Source organism: Ascidiella aspersa, chromosome 5 (assembly GCF_963924565.1).
Source record: "Ascidiella aspersa chromosome 5, kaAscAspe10.2, whole genome shotgun sequence".
NCBI lineage: Eukaryota > Metazoa > Chordata > Ascidiacea > Phlebobranchia > Ascidiidae > Ascidiella > Ascidiella aspersa.
In genome coordinates, this window is record NC_139451.1 from 28,231,535 (window position 1) to 28,248,386 (window position 16,852).

At 34.4% G+C, this 16,852-nt stretch overlaps 2 protein-coding genes and 1 long non-coding RNA gene across 3 annotated transcripts; all 3 read left to right on the top strand.

Moving 5' to 3' along the window:
- The first annotated feature begins 974 nt into the window (after positions 1-974).
- LOC146145762 (uncharacterized) lies at positions 975-5,211 on the top strand. The gene is made up of 3 exons (XR_014498728.1): positions 975-1,121; positions 1,734-1,832; positions 3,989-5,211. It is a non-coding gene; the product is annotated as an uncharacterized LOC146145762 (long non-coding RNA).
- A 1,760-nt stretch (positions 5,212-6,971) lies between these two features.
- LOC146145763 (reticulophagy regulator 3-like) lies at positions 6,972-9,035 on the top strand. The gene has a single exon (XM_083389483.1). It carries the CDS (start codon positions 7,050-7,052, stop codon positions 8,268-8,270), a length of 1,221 nt encoding a protein of 406 aa, XP_083245609.1. The 5' UTR covers positions 6,972-7,049; the 3' UTR covers positions 8,271-9,035.
- A 43-nt stretch (positions 9,036-9,078) lies between these two features.
- Positions 9,079-15,686, top strand: LOC146145764 (rhomboid-related protein 4-like). The gene is made up of 8 exons (XM_083389484.1): positions 9,079-9,323; positions 10,076-10,311; positions 11,390-11,511; positions 11,835-11,940; positions 12,456-12,540; positions 13,047-13,144; positions 13,784-13,867; positions 15,424-15,686. Exons 1-8 carry the CDS (start codon positions 9,079-9,081, stop codon positions 15,516-15,518), a joined length of 1,071 nt encoding a protein of 356 aa, XP_083245610.1. The 3' UTR covers positions 15,519-15,686.
- The last annotated feature ends 1,166 nt before the right edge of the window (positions 15,687-16,852 follow it).

Sequence of the window (16,852 nt, forward strand, 5' to 3'; positions counted from 1 at the left end):
GGAATGTAGGATAGGTCTTTAGTAAATTGTGTTGGTAAACTAGACTATAATAATGTAGTGGAGTCTAAAATTCCTAAAGCAAGTTAAGTTTGTTTACCCGAAAGTTGATTTGTTATGTGGGCCAAAAAATTATTTCGGAACATATTTTGTTTTTCCTTGTATTCTTTTTTGGTTTGCTATTGTTTGCTATGGCATATTTCATTTTTGCATTTTTGCAGCGGATCGCATACAAACCGGTCCAATAACTTCGCGGTGTAGACGTACAGTGCCTGGGGAGAGTAAATAGAGAAGTATAATAAGTTCACTTGTTGTCTACGTTAGTCGAGTTAATCAACCGTTACTGCTGAAGATCCATTGTTTATTCTGCGATTTATATAAACTGGTTACGGTCTATCAGCCAATTGAGTTGGTTGTAAAAATATGCCTATACACCGCTATACAGAGTAGACTTGTAAGTCGCAAACTTCAACTTACATAAAGGTACGCTCAGTTGTAAAAGCAGAAATATTCAATTTTCAAACTGGAACGCATTTACAATCTTAGAAATTACGTCACAAAGATGCGCTATAGCAGATCGTCCTAAAAATCAGTAGGCTTAAAAAAACTGAGGTTAGCGTTAAATTTTGCGCAAATAGGCAACTGAAATCTTATAGTCTAAATAAATTTCAGAAGATTGTGACAGCAACTCGCAACATCATAATATTTAGGAGACTTAAAAAGAACATAATTTATGTTTTTACTGGAACTCTATTCCGGCTTACTGTAATTAGTGATGTAGCTTAAAATGTGTACCAAATACTAGGTAGATTAAATTGAAGTTTTGATAGGCACTTTGTTTTATTATCAGTCAACGCGTCTATTTGACTGTGGCATTCATTTTAAAGCTAAGGAATCTTACTTGAGCTAAGTTTGAAATTTATGTTGGTTAGCATTCCACTATGTGTTATCCTTCCCTATTTAACCTTTGCAGAATTTTAAGGCTGCATTAACTTATTTAAACAAGCTCGTGCCCTCGGATGGAACTGGATTAGAAACAAAATTCAGCAACAACGTTAAGATGCAGTTACGCGTAATTTTGTTGTGTTTTCTCTGCTTATTGGCCTCACATTCATTGTGTGAAGGTAAGACTTACAATACGCATAGCGAAATAAAAATAATTACGTGTTCTAAGAGTTTTATCATAATGCTTTTTCGTGATGATGCCTTGATACTTTAAAAAGATGCTTTTACTAGTGGTATATTCATCATATAACATCCAAACAAACTGATTTTCGGTTTACCAAGTTCTGTACTTGGTTTAATCTTTATCATTGTGTGCAACCAGAATCGTTTGTTTTTCACCATTCGCTTTCAGGCAGATCCTGTTATCGGAAAGAAAATTCTGATTAATACTTTCCGTATTATAAATTTAATTTTAAGCTACATTTTGTTATATTATTAATCTCCCAATTGGGGTAATACGACGTTAATCAATTTTCCTATCATTCTTATAATTTAATTGCCTATATAAAACATTACAGATGTACAGGTATTTAAAATGGCTTCCTACAGTTTTTAAACAGTCAGAATATGTCCGTTTGTAGAAAATATTTATGTGAATTTACTTTGTTAACGTCTTTATTTGACAAACTGGTTGTTATTTTGTGAAAATTGCTTCCTACCCGGATTTCCCCAAAATAGCACACCAAACACCATTTTGTCAACCGTGCTGAATTTTCTTACGAATTTTTCAGGCAAGGTCAGACCACACGCCAAGTTTATCTTGCGGTGTCTTCAAACCTACTGCAGCAGAGACTGGCTATCCATCGGTTATTCTTGCCAATACGCAAAACGTAAGGAATATTTCAAAATAGATAAATAATATGAAAAACGCTGTGAGTATATAGCCTACGGTGACAGCAAAATACTCTAGCAAAGCTAGCAATTCAGGCCAGACACAATAAACAGATCTTATAAGATATATATGTATTTCGCCAATCAAGGCATCGTCAGTCTATCTTAATTCGAATGTAGCCTATATCTTAATTGGAATGAGATTCATTCGAATTAAGATATACTGGCGATGCCTTGATTGGCGAAATACATATATATCTTTTAAGATCTGTTTATTGTGTCTGACCTGAATTGCTAGAGTATTTTGCTGTTACTGATCAGGAATTAAGATCGACATTTATCTTGCAAGGGTCAAGGTTATTTCAATTATTCACATATTCAGTGCAACATAGCCTACGGTTATGTGTGGTTTACATGTCTCCGCGCTAAATTGCGTAGGAAAATGTCAAGTTAAACGTATTAACTTCGGAATAAGCTGTTCCAAAAATCTATGTAGATTTTGAGTTTGTTTTGGAAAAATAAAATATAATTTTTTTTGTTAAAAGTTCTAATGAAACTGCGTCTTTTTTGATTTAGGATTGTCGGACGCTTATTTTAACATCATTATACAGATAACGTGTTGTTAAATTGTTGATAGATAGACAATGAATTATTAGGATTTTAACTTATCTCATGGCGATAATGTTGATATCGAAATTAAGAATTTTAAAAGGCCTATATATACGATCAAACAATTTCATTTTGACTTTAAATATTATGTTCTCCAAATTTAAATGCACGCCCTCTTTATTAAATTTTGTTAAAAAGGGAAAATTTCTGGTTAAAAAAATTCGATTTAAATCGATTTAGTGACAAATTATAGTGGCACGTTTTCTGGACTAATTCGACATAAAACGAACACTTTACGTCTTAAATATGCATAAAAATATTCAAAAATCTATGATTCCCAATTTTTAGACTTGACGTCTCAACCAACGTGGAAAAAGTCAGTAACGTAACTTATTTAAGGTTTTACGTTTAGAAACATTCCAGCTATAGCTTTCGTTTTTTTGCAATAGGGTGTATATCATAACAGATCCAAAACACATTTGGCAGTCTGCGGTACTCACTCGCAAGTTAACAATTAATACTTTGAGTCGCAAAATACGATTTAGACAGGATCTGATAAAAAATGGGCTTTACTATTATAGAGGTGTCCAATAATATAGGTTTGGAGTCGATACCCGATGCCAAAGTGGTAGTATCGGTACTCGTAAAAAAATGTTGTTTGTGAACGTTTTAGTTGATATATTTTGTCTGTATGCCATTGGTATCACTATAACTATATGTGTTGTTATAACAGAGGCTTTAAAAAACTTAAAACGTATAGCATTGTCTATAAATTATAACTTATCCTTCGGAGCATATTAGTTGGAGGTTGTGTAAGACGTAAGATAAGAATATCAAAGACCATGCAGAAGTGGGTATCATTTTGAACGTTTCGAATAACTCTTTATTCATTTACAACGATGTTGAAATAATGTTCAAATGAATAAAACTGATGTTGAAAATGACTAGGAGTTCTGAGAAAAGTTCCGAATGATACCTCTACGACCTTTTTACAGTTTAAGCTAGTCTTTTTTATATAAATTAAAAAACCCATAAGTTTTTTTTTTTAATTTTTTAAAATATTTAACTATATAGTTTTTGAATACGGACCTTTTGAACAAGGTACACTTTACTCAAATTGTAAAGCTTTCTTCTTTTAAATTTTATTTTATATCACACGTAACATTTAAGCCATTAAGCCAAGTAGTTCTCAACCGGGCTGCCGCGGCACCCTTGGGTGCCATTTCTAATGCTCAAGGGTGCCGAGAGATATTTGAGAATCTTTAAGAATCTCATTTTTGCCCGTCTCTTAAAAATTTTTGTGTAAGATTACAGTGGAATAAATTCAATTAAAACTTCCTACGTTGTGCAGAGTTGATGTGTGTTGTTTCCGTTCCGTTTATTGCGACATTCTAGTGAATTACCTATGTAAACTCTTATAGGGGTGCCGCAATCTATTTAATATTTTCCGCTAGCTATAGAAGGCTGAGAAACACTGACCTAGCCTATAGCTTATCCTATTTTACGTATTTGTTGCGCGATTTTGCACGTGTTTATTTTTCGTCAGATCAAGTGCCGTGCTTCCACTGCCAGTATCAAGTGTGCCGTCGGTTCAGCTCGTGTCAAGCCGTCTTTGGTCGCCGAATAATCTGCTGACATCCGATACAAGATTCATTTCACTCATTAGGCGCGAAAAGTCGCCTCTTTGTAAAGTTGCGCTTGCTTCGCCGGTCATCTTGCCTTGCCAATTACCGACCACCCGGTTTAACCTCATTAAGCAAAGCAAAATGATATCGCTGCTGGTGATCGTCTCACATTCGCATTTGCTTTGCCCTTCGGCGCTCAATGACCCTCTTTTCCTTTCACTTAACACGATCTAATTGTTTACCTCTTTTTACTTTTTTCTGCTTCACACTCATCCGATAATTTTCGTTTACATTAGCCTGGTTGTTTTGTCGGCATCAAACTTTGATATGGATACCAGTTGTCGGCAAACTGATGTGGGCCGCGGCCCAAACGTTGCACTTTATTTTAAAAGTTCGTGTGGCCTAGAATTTTTATATATCTCAACGTGATTCAGACCCACGTGCCAAATGTGGTTCTGAGAGCCTGCCGAACTATACTTTTTTCCAACTTTAACTAATACGTTAGCGCAATTTAGTATTTTGTTATTATCGCTTGGAAGTGTTTTGGGCATCCAGACGCCGTGTAATTAAAAACAAATATCCTGAATGCGCCACTGTTTTTGTAGTGGTTTTACGGAGTGGGCCTTCAATAGCACTGAAAAGAGTACTTTGGGCTGCGCCAAAAAGTTTGCCGACCACTGTTGTATACCGTTATTCTTTTACCACTCATTTTGTCCAAAGTGTTAAGTTTTTTAAGTGATTTTCACTACGCTAATTAATTTCATTCAATGTCGTTTTAAGATAGCGCAATGTTTTCTATTCTATTACAACCTCAAGCATTTATTTTTTTTCTGTTCTACGAATTTTGGTGAATATATCTATTCAATTTAAATAGGAATATAAAGGTACAAACATCTTGTTTTAATCACTCTCATGTATCCGTTACCGTTCCATTGTGGTGTTTTTAAACAACAAAACAAACGTTTTTGCCAATGACTGACACTCTATCGCAATCACTGATAATAAAATAATATATAGAAGCTTTCCATCTGTGTCGAGTTCTGCAGATTCAAGTTTGTTTCAGTGATGATACATTTAGACAGATTTTTTTCTTTGTAATCGTTACTTTCTGCCATTAAATTAAAATAATATTTTTTTATCTGTTTACTGCCCACGATTCGACGCGTGTCGTCTTAAAATTGATCGCTGTTCATTCGCTTTTATTATTATAGGCAGTTTGTTTAAGTCATTGTGCAAATGACTTGCTGGGTTGAAATTAAGTGTTTTTGTTTAACACTTCATTATATAATTGTGCTATTTATCTCAAGTTTTGTTCTTAAAACAATTAGAATGCTGCAAGTTCTATTTTGTTATTTCAACGGTTGTTGTTTTTATTATTATGTGATTTGACTAGGAGTCTTGGAGATGACTTAAATTCTAATAATGACTTGACTGGGACTTAAGTCATGTCATTTTAAAAAGACTTGTTCGCAACAATAGGCCCTTATGCAGGGAAATATATGCATTGTTGAAGCAATAAGTCCACTCAAACCAAACACAATTAAAAGTTGCAAAGTTGCCAGTTGCTAGCCAATATTTCTCAGATCAAGCAAATCGTTTTAGATAATAAATTTTCGCTGGATCGAGAAACATAATCTATGAATCTAACCACGTCTATATCAAGTGTGGAAAATATATGACATTTGTAAATTGTTTTCACAAAAAAAGGTTTTATTAAAACTGGTCTGTCAGTTATTATTTTTTTAGAAAGTGCTAGAGCTAGAGGAGTGAATTTTCTTGTTACGTTAGTGGATAATTAAAGAGGCAAATTTTGTGTAACTTTTTAAAACACCGAGTCGTTCAAACCTGACTTTCATTTCACACAAAATAATTTAAATTCCGTTCACACTAGATTTCCTTTGCTGTAATTTATACATATTAACATGATATAAAATAAATTAGCCTTTAAAACATTTTGTGGTTCAACGTCATAGATTTGTTTCCGTTTAATTGAGAAATTCACGATATATATATATTTTTTCTAACCAGAGATAGGTATATTAGTCAATTTACAAAATATGTTATGTTGTGTCACGTGACTATCGTCAGAACTCGTCAGGCGTGACGAAATTGTCAACATTTCGTTTCACAATTATGCGTCAGCTGTATGAAAGCTTGGATTTCAACAATGTCCTTGCAAAATCTGAAGCAGTGATGTCGTGGCCTTTTAACTACACGTGACATAAAACCGACATTCTAAGACAGTCGTATTTTTAGTTGACCTACAATAGCTTTCGCTGTCATAACGTAGATCTACTTTTAACGATATTTTCTCGATGTCGATGTATAGTTAAGTATTAGTCCAATACACTTTGGTTGAATTATGGTAAAAACAGGTTAAGTAGAATCGTTTTACTTGTTTTGTATTGAGAACAGGTTGAAACTGACAAGGCAGATTTATTGTCTGTTGTGCTAAATTATATGTTCTTATATTCGTTATTATTGTATAAGAATTGAAGACCAAATGACATAATTATGGCCTTCATTTAGTAGCTAACACTCACACACAACGTTGCAAAGCATAGTTTGGCTAAATAACAATAGACAAGTCATTTTTAATATATAACAAGTAATGACCCAGTCCAAGTTATTGCCATAGCAAGTCAATTTCAAGTCAACTTATTGATTTCAAATATGTCCAACTATTAAAATTAGTAAACTCTGAGTATGCTTCTTTAAACTTTTTATGCAAAAAACAAAACAAAATTTATAACTTTCTCATATTTTTGCTAGTGTTTAGGACCTATTTATTGACCTTAATTTAAAACTATTTACTGTGTCAGAAAATATTATTAGCATTTTCAATTTACCAAGCTTTTGCATTGTTATATTTAAAATCCTTGTTTAAGGTTAGAAATCTTTAAATTCCACAGACAATAAACTTGTAGCTACTTTTTAGTTGCACTGTGTAATATATGCACTGCACTTGTTGTCTGCTGTGACATGGCTTCTGGCAGTGGGGATGCCTCTTTGAACAACGAGAGATTGGCGGCTCTGTCTGCAAAAATACACAATGCAATGCGCAGCTACGAATCAGTCATTTTGTACATTCAGCGTGTGTTGGTTTGGGAAAGACCATCTCACTCAATTGCCTTCTTTTGCATTGCTCATGCCATTTTTGGCTACATGGCACTCCGTAGCAATCACGCCATTGGCTTTCTGTCTTCGATTCTGCTTCTCCTTATACTTTTGGACCTTTGGAAGCACAAAATCTGGCCGGAAATTCGCGCCGTAGCCCCCGACGAGTTATCAGAGTGGGGCGAACTACACCCAAGATTACTTAGTTTGCAGGAGATGTGCCAAACCATTGCTGAAGTAACCCTTCTCGCGGGTTGGGCATTTGAGACTGCCGCACAGTTCCGAAGAGACTATCCTGGCAAGTTTTGCCTTGGCTTTTCCGCCTCTTGTATTGTGCTCAGTGTGATCGGGCAAAAGATACCTGGATTTTTTCTGTCGTATGCCATTATGATATGCTTGATGCTGTGGCCTTTGATATGGTACCACAGGGTGCTCGAAAAGTCCTACACGAAAATCGAGCCCTTTTTCATGCAGTTGCAGTACACGCTTCGGCAGCGCTCAACAACCACCCATTACTTGACGCAGCACTTAAACACAAGCCGAGAAGCACTTTCGAGAAAGGCCAACGATGAAGAAGATGATTTATCAGACTTTTTGCCTCAGCTGGACGAAAAAACGGCCGAGGTACTGGCAAGGGCGATAACTGATGATTCTGAACTTTCAGAAACGGATGAAGAGATTTTAGCCCAAGAGCTGCCGACATTTTCAAGAGCAAGCACGCCAGACAATTTGACTGCAAATGAAACATACCTTGCCTCCCTACCACAACAGTTCCCTACCGTGTTGAATGATAGTGAGGATGAGGATACATTTGGCTTGCCCAATCCAGATTATAACGAGAATACCACTGTTAATAGTAATACCAGAAATGCGGCTCCTAATGTCGGCAACCTACCGGCGCAATTGCTGGCAAACCGTGAAATAGTCACCAGCGCAATAGGAACTGTTTTAAAGGACACCTTTTCTACCATTGTGCACAAAATCCATCCGACACCTGCCAGTCCTGAAAACTCACACAGTAGTTCTTCCACTCCCAATAGTGACTTTGAATTCATCGAACTGGACAATGATATACAAGACCCATGACAGTGTTATACCTCATCAGACATTGGAAGTAACAAAGTATTATGAAATACATTGACCTTTTATACCCTGTCATTGCTTTTTGTACAGTTTTCCATTCATGTACAGTCTATTATAATTCATAGTTGGTTGAATTTTAATGTTTCAGTATCACACACTGGGTACACATAAACTATTAAACTGACTTTTTTCCATTCTTTGTACACTCATGCTTTACTATATAACTTACTTATTATTAAGTAATTAAGTGCATGGTGATTTGGTGATTTGCTGTCAATGTGTGTGTTATCAGAAGCTTGCTTATTCTTACCACCAGTATTGTTTGTTTTTGTATTGAAATAGATTGTGACGCTTATAACAACAGAAGTACACTTTCAAATGTAAAATTGCTCTTTCCGGAAAAAAAATCCTTAAAACATGAAAATTGGTTCTTTGCTGAAAGAGCATTTATACATTTGATAAAATGCCTGGCAGGGACAGTATATTCAGAAGTACACTAATTATGTGTTAAAAAATATAAAAAATGTTGGAACCCTCGCTCTTTTTGTTTCTATACTAGTTGTGAAACAAAAAATTAAGTAGTACTTAGATACTAAAAACTAAAATTGAATAGTTAAGAATTTTTATGTCAACAATTGTGTCGTTGGGATTGAAACTCTTACATGCTTAATCATTTTGCTTGTCCATGTGCACTAGTCCTAAAAAACTGAAGTTCTTTCCTTGAATATCGTAAATAGAAATAAAGCTTTACATCTTCTTGTTTCTAGACAGTAAATCACAAACCTAACAACTAAAAAAAACTATTTAAATCATGTGGGGCCCCCGTTCGAGAGGCAGGGGCAGAATGGGTCGTCGCAACAATTTCGGCATTCTGCTATTGGCAATGCAAATGGCTCAAATGGGTTTCGACCACATACCACCGGTCACTTTGGGAACAATCGCCCTGAACGTTGGCATCTACCTTGGCTTGGTGCATCAGTTTTTCGCTCGACACATGCCGCGATGGCAAGAGGTCTGCGTCGGCGTGGTACAAGTTTGGAACGGTAAAGATTATTGGTGAGTGGATGTTACATACTACTTTAATAGAGATAGATCACAGCATTGTATGCACATGTGTATTTTTTTTAATGTGTTTTGAGTAAGGTTAGACCAGGGGTTCTTAAACTTTTTTACTGCGGACCCCTAAAATTTGTTTGGCTTCGCGTGGACCACAATAGGCAGAAAATTAAAAAAAATGACGTCATAAATTAACATCACATTACAAATAAACTTCATAAATCTGTTAATTTCGTTCTAAAACTGTGAAAGTGAAATTAAGTTTTAATACAGTCAGTGCGAAACCGTTTGGTTTTTAATTAAACTGCTTTCTTTGAAAAAATGATTACTTTTTAAATATACACTAATATTTCAATTTGGCCTTCATGGACCCCCTAAAACTAATTCACGGACCCCCAAGGGGTCCATGGACCCCAGTTTAAGAACCCCTGGGTTAGACCAATATATATTGGTTTACTTTCTGTCTCGCTTTGCCTTGATTGAACAACTTCTATCCTGATTAGGACTGTCCGATACTTGTAATTATATCAAAATCAATACCTGAAATACAATTTAATGGTGAAAATAACGGCGTGATCACTGATGATGGCATTAGAATTTGCCGAAACGTTTGAAAATAAAGCATGTCGCTTTTAACGTCTATTTGGGCCGTTATTTTCACCATTAAACTTATGAACAGATCCGTATATAGTGTTCCAATGAAATACAATTGCTGTCGTTGTTATAGTTATGTCTTTGTTTTACAACTGCAGGCGAATGGTGGAATCAGCGTTTCACCATTCTGATGATATGCACCTCTACTTCAATATGGTATCATTTCTATGGAAGGGAAGGTGGTTGGAGAATCGTATCGGCACCAAAAGGTTTCTTGTAATGATTGCGGTGTTCACTGTACTCGTCAATGCCGTACTGCTGTACCTCAATTATGCAGCAGCAATTGTGTTTCAAGATTCGTCCTATATGACCCAATGTGCAATTGGATTCTCAGGTATTACTGGGATTTAATTAGGTTTGTTTGGGATATTGTCGTATGTTGACTTGTCAATATAAACAATCGGTCAAGCAGGACTAGATCACCTCACTTTTTGTATGGGGTCAATGGGAGTCACATGGACATGGCTCTGATTCAGTATTTTTTGACATTCTTAATTACATTTAAAAAACGAAAGCTACAACTAGCAGTACTTCTTTATTGGCTTATGTATCCCTATGTCTAACCAAAACCTCTAACCAGTGGTGGGATTTAGCCGGTTCACACCGGTTCTATATAACCGTCTCACAAAATTTAAAGAGATCAGCGAACCGGTTAGCATTACTGGTTACTGTCAATGAATAGTTGCATTTTATCTGATACACCAATTTTTTTTTTTTTGAGATCCAAGTACATTTTTTTAAATGTGCATTAGTCAAGTTCGCATGTTGAGTAAATATAGTAGTTTTCCTTTTGCAATAGTTTGTCTCAAAATTTAATTGTTGCATCATAAGTACAAGTCACGAGACAACTGCTGTTTTTGGTGTGTTCTGTCGTATATAAACCAAACTTCTGTCAAATATATAAAAATATTCAGTTTATTTACCGAAATGTGACTTTTTGTAACAGAACCGGCTAAAAAATATGACTTATGCGATAGAACAGGCTTACAAAAAATTTGAATCCCACCACTGCCTCTAACCATTATGCTCCAAAACAGAATATTAATATTAATTTTTTCGTGTTTGGTGAAGTCAGCTTTGTATTTTGCCAAACCATGAACAGGTCAACAGAGTAAATTAATGGGATATTATATATCTTCTTAGGAAATGTCAAACTATACAAAGCACATCGCTAAGCAAAGTTTAAAATGTCCTATAGCATAAGTGTGTCTGATCATTCTATATGTTCAGAACTATCACATAGATTAGAAGCATCTAGTGATATTAAACCTATAAGATAAAAAGTTAATTAAACAATCCAAATATTAATTTTAATAAGGAAAATTGGTAGATCTTTTTGTGTTCTAAAGTTGAATTTAATATACATGTTTAAAATTTGTACGTTTAAAATTTAGACTAAAATTATGTTTTAGGTGTTTGTTTCGCTGTAAAGGTTGTAACCACACAATTAATGCCGCCTGGAACTCAACTTTTTATGGGATTTATTCCAGTAAACTCAAGATTAGCCTGCTGGTTTGAGTTAGTACTTATACAGGTATTTATATTAGAAATAAGTTGTGTTTTAATTGAACAAATGTGTTTTTCTTTAGAGCATTCTGTTTTGAAGTTGTAGGAAGACGTTGTTAGAATTTTAAAGCCCATGCAGAAATAAGTATAATTTTGCACATATTTTGATGTTGAAAATGAATGAAGAGCTTTTCGAAAAGTTTAGAAAGATACCTTCTTCTGTATTGGCTTTGGTCTTCTTACTACATAATCTGCTTTAGTTTTAAATACAAGCAACTGTAGTGCTTAGTTATTTTATACTGCTTGCCAATTAATATTCAATTTCACCAAAAAATGCTTCTATTTGTTTAGTTGATTGTTCCCAATGCATCTTTTACTTGGCACCTTGCTGGAATATTGGTTGGTCTGGCCTATGTTAAAGGACCCCTGAAGTATATCATGGACTTACCTTTTTCAGGTGTGTTTTTCTTATGTTCGATGTCAGCATATTTGGAATTTTAACCAGTGTTGTAAACAAGTCATTTTGAAATGTCTCGAGTCCCAGTTAATTGTTAAATAACTTAAGTCTGAGTCAAGTCTTTACTATAAATAACAGGTCAATTCCCAGTCAAGTTATAATTAGAGCAAGTAAACCTCCAGTCAAGTCCTTGTCATAAAAATAAAACTTTAAGCTATTAAAGCTGATAAATTCGTCCGATAATGAGCAATAAGTCAAGAAAAAATAACACAAACGCAACCTGTTGCAAGCAAGTTGTTTTATGTGCGAAAATCAAGATAAATAAAGCCAATTTTATCTTGCTTAATAAAAACACTTTATGTTAACCCAAGTCATTTTGTCCAAATTTGTTCCGAACTTCTATTGGTAACTAGTAAATCAAATATACAATATTATGTCAAATAAATAGAAAAAATCATCAGTCGATAAGATTTTGTTTTCCAATTATTTGTATATCCAAAAACATATGTGTTAAGGTTCTGGAAGAAGAAATTGGATTCCATCGAATCGTCCGTCTTACACTTACTACAGCTCGACTACTGGAACAACAAATACTGCTGGGTAAGAACTCTGCATAAGTTGTCAAAACTACCTTTGAAAAGCAAACCCTTTGCTGTAACTAACTTTATTCTTCCTAATGTTGTATCATGCTTGTGAATTACATTGACTAACGTTTAATTTTGGCAGTGTACTCTTTTTATACATTAAACTACATCTATAGTTCTTTTTTGTACAAACCAGAAAAATAATAACCTATTTTTTCACCTTTTTTCATGTAATGCAGAAGTCCTTGCCTTTTTTGTAGGTACCCCTAAGCAACAAATCAGTCTTAATACTTATGGCTCTATTTTAAAATTAGCAATTTGACTTTGGGATTAATTGCTCCAATAATGACTTGACTGGGACTTGACTTAGGCAACTGATGACTTGTACTGGGACTTACTTGTTAATTTTTGAAAAACTAAACTTGTACTTCAGTCATTTTGAAATGATTTGTTTACAAACTGCGTCTTAAAGCATGGAGGGTTTTTACCTTTGATAAAAGTATCTATAATCTACATTATTAGATCACAGTCCAACACAGAGGCCTACACGGGCGGACTAACAGAAGAAGAACAAATCAGGATTGACACAGAGGAAAGCCTAAACCACAGACCAACAACAAGTGAGCTATGAATTGTGAAAAAAATCATGCACCTCTATCCTCCGTTAATTGTGTCACTTTTTGTGTGAATACTAAAAAATAAAAACATGTGTGCAAGAGTGCTTGTCAAATCAGTTCAAGAAAGTAGCAAACTAACACCTTGATATTCTTGTAACCCTGGCCATATATATTTAATTATTTATTGATGAATACTTCTAAAAAATCTGTTTTTAATAATCCCCGCCATAAGTTATCAACGAATGCATAATTGCATATATATATATTTCTTAATGAATACTCTATAAAATTATTTTTCATAATGTCTCAAATGCATATATATATATATTTATATTATTGATGAACACTCTTAAAAATATATTTTTTTGTAATCCCTGCTTTAAGGTTTATATCTCCAACACATATATATATTTTTATTGATGAATACTCATATAAAATTATTTTTTTATAATCCCTGCCTTAGGGTTTATGTCTCAAATGCATATATATATATATATTTATTGATGAAAACTGCTATAAAATAATTGTATAATCCCCGACTTGAAGTTTATACCCCAAAGCCTATTTTGTTGATGTTGTTTTAGAAACATATAAAAAGCCAGCTGTCATTGTAAAGGCAATCATAAGCCAAATGTGTTTCAGACAATCAGCGCCTTTACCCTGACTTGGACCAAGATGAAACGCGACCGTCTGCTCCACCTGATGAAACACAACCACCTCCATATGGTAAAAACGAGAAAAGTTTCTAGCTTTAAAGCTTGGTGATACTGTAGTTTTCAGCAATGTTTTCCTTGCTTAGACCAGCGTGGTCCAACTTCTTTTCATCGCGGGCCAAAAACAATTTTTTTTTTGTCTTGCGGGCCAATGTTTTTAAATAGCGATTCTAGGTTTATTGCTGGCAAATTATACATAGCCCATGGCAGTGGTTCTTGACCTTTTTTCAGCAGCGCCCCACTTTGGTAATATTCATATGCCTTTCACCCCTCTACGAAAAGTAATTCGGCATTTTCTATTAAATATCACTAAGACAACTTGAAAATAGTAAAGCAATGGGACTGAAACAGACTTTCGGCTAAAACATAGTGAAGAAAAGTAGAAAAACAAGATTCACGCGAAGCGCGAACATTTTTTGCAGTTCCAATGTTAAACATGGCAAAAACATAGTTTGTAGCCTAAAAAATATTTGCCTAAATCACCTATGACAAACCATTTATTTTTCCTACATGTAGTTTACCATGAGGTCAAACAAAAAATATTATTGCACTGAAAGAGCTCATTTATATAAAGTGACATTCCAGTTACAAACATGGTCATCAGTTCTAATCTCACTGTAGGTTTTTACTTTTACAGCGCTGAAGGAGTGGTGTACAACCCAAACGAAACCATTAAAATCATTGTAAAAAATTTAAAATTGACTTGGAGCTCGCGCCCCCCCTAAGAATTGCTTGGGGTTAAGAAACTGCTGGCCTATGGCTTATATACTAACTTTGAAATCTACACCTTTGTTCAGCTACGGTAGTTATGAAATCACAAATGATGATTTACGAAGTTTTTTTGTCCATTACAATAACAAAAAAACAAAAATTGAAGTGATATTGCTGGATTGCAGCGAAGCCGGCGTCAAGTTCACGGGCCAAAAAAGTGGAACTCGGGCCTGCAGTTAGACCACACTGTCTTAGACAACAAAACTGGCGTAACTGGCCCACTTAAAAGGTTTACAGGTTTAGCGGCCTAATTGTAAGCTGTTATATGGTCTAGAAGTGGGATAATTGTTAGGTGGGGCTGACTTCTTTTGAAAAATCAAACAAGGTTCCACAAAGTCTTTGAATTTTTAAAAATCTTAGGATGTCTTTGAATTCATTTACGTATTAAAAAGTCTCTGAAAAACCCTATGTTGTTTCAAGTGTTTGAATAGTCTTTTAATTTATAAAGGGCAGCTTAAGTTATGTGCTTTAAAGTGTTGTTAAAAAAACTATTGAAAAAGGTATTGGCCGTGGCATTTATACTGTTTTATTTTCAAATTATATTAAAAAACATTGACCGATCCGATTTTATGTCTTTTCTTTGGTTTTTCATTAAATTGTGTGGCAACCCTTTAAACAAAAAAAAAAAAAACTTGGATATATAAAAAGTATTTTCTTGTGCGAGGTAGCCATTTTAAAACCATGGTACAGGGAAATCCTAATTCCCATAATAACTTAGATTTTAACTAAAATTAGAAATACAATATGTACAATTAAATTTTACCTAAGAATCGCTGAAAACTATTCTTTCCCACTAAGGTTGGAACATTCCTGATTCCAATCACCATTTACCACAACAACCTGATGCTGCCGAACTAAGAAGGAGAAGGCTCGATCATTACTCTATGAGATGATGGAAAACGTCTCACTGAAATACAGTGCTGTGTTTCAGCCTGTTCGCCAGTTGTTCTTGAATTACCTTCATTTGTTATCAGCCTAGTTTGCCGACAAAGACTACTGTATTTTACCGAATAGCAATATGTTTAGTGCACTTGACAGTTTTGTTTATATTGAAAAGCAAAGTGCATACATATAGTTTACCATGAGGTCAAACAAAAAATATCATTGCACTGAAAGAGCTCATCTATATAAAGTGACATTCCAGTTACAAACATGGTCCCAAGTTCTAATCTCACTGTAGGATTTTGCCATTTTCTTGCGTGCATGAAAAAACTGTGTATTGTTTCTGTTAGTTTATAATGCTGGAGCAAATCATGCATAAACCTAGTGTTTCTCAACTATCTTTTGCTGTAACCCAGATGCAACTGTAAGTAGAACACTAAACTTTAGCAATATAATTCTATTTACTAAACTTTTTGTAAGGTAACTAAACATAACCAAATAGCATTTATAAATTCAAATTTGGTTAATGAGCTCAGTACCTTTGTTATTACCACATTTTTTTAAATTTTGGAGCAATCTTGCTCAGAACCAATCTAAACACATCAACTATGTGAACTACTGCAGAAGGCGACCTGACTAAATCAAATGGCGACCCAATTTGAATCTGTAAGAGCTTTGCTGTGAACACTTCATTGACCCATGTTTACAAGTGCTTTAGTTGCTGCCTACTGCTTTTTTAAATAATCATGGTGGAACTTCGGTACTCGCGAATATGCCAGTCCAAAACCTTTTCCTGTATTATTATTTTGCACATTTGTCATTATATAGGGTGTAAGACGTGTTTGGGCAATTTATTTTGTTACATTAGCATAGCATTTAGCACTTCAAAAAATAGTGTCGTGTGGTGAAAACTTTCAGTTTCTAGGGTCATCATTGGTTTGTTTCTTTCCATGTTTTTTAGTCTGGTGTTTTTATTGTAATACTGGGTTACAGATTTTAGAATTTGTGTGCAACTTTTTATGTCATCTTTTTTATATTTATTTAGGACTTCACATTTATATAAAAAGATTTTTAAAACTCTGCTGTTATAGTATTTGTTGTTCTGCTAGACCAGGATTAAACTAATTTTTTATCTCAACAATACTGCAAGGCTAATTATATTTGAAGAGGAAGTTTACTTTCATTCCGATTTACATTGCTTGTAAAAAATCTACATTTTTATGAAACAAAGTGGAGTTTTTGTTTAGTAGTCAGTGGAATTTCTTAACAAAAAAATTAATTTACTTGACCAAATATATAACTGTCCATTATGAGTAAATTTAAAACACAAAAGGAAGCAGTATGC

Bases quoted from the DNA above. Each gene is read 5' to 3' on its own strand.
- LOC146145763 (XM_083389483.1), top strand. From the start codon at position 7,050: ATGGCTTCTGGCAGTGGGGATGCCTCTTTGAACAACGAGAGATTGGCG.
- LOC146145764 (XM_083389484.1), top strand. From the start codon at position 9,079: ATGTGGGGCCCCCGTTCGAGAGGCAGGGGCAGAATGGGTCGTCGCAAC. The intron at 12,541-13,046 runs GTAAGAACTCTG...CTACATTATTAG, and splicing joins GGAACAACAAATACTGCTGG to ATCACAGTCCAACACAGAGG. The intron at 13,868-15,423 runs GTAAAAACGAGA...TTTCCCACTAAG, and splicing joins AACACAACCACCTCCATATG to GTTGGAACATTCCTGATTCC.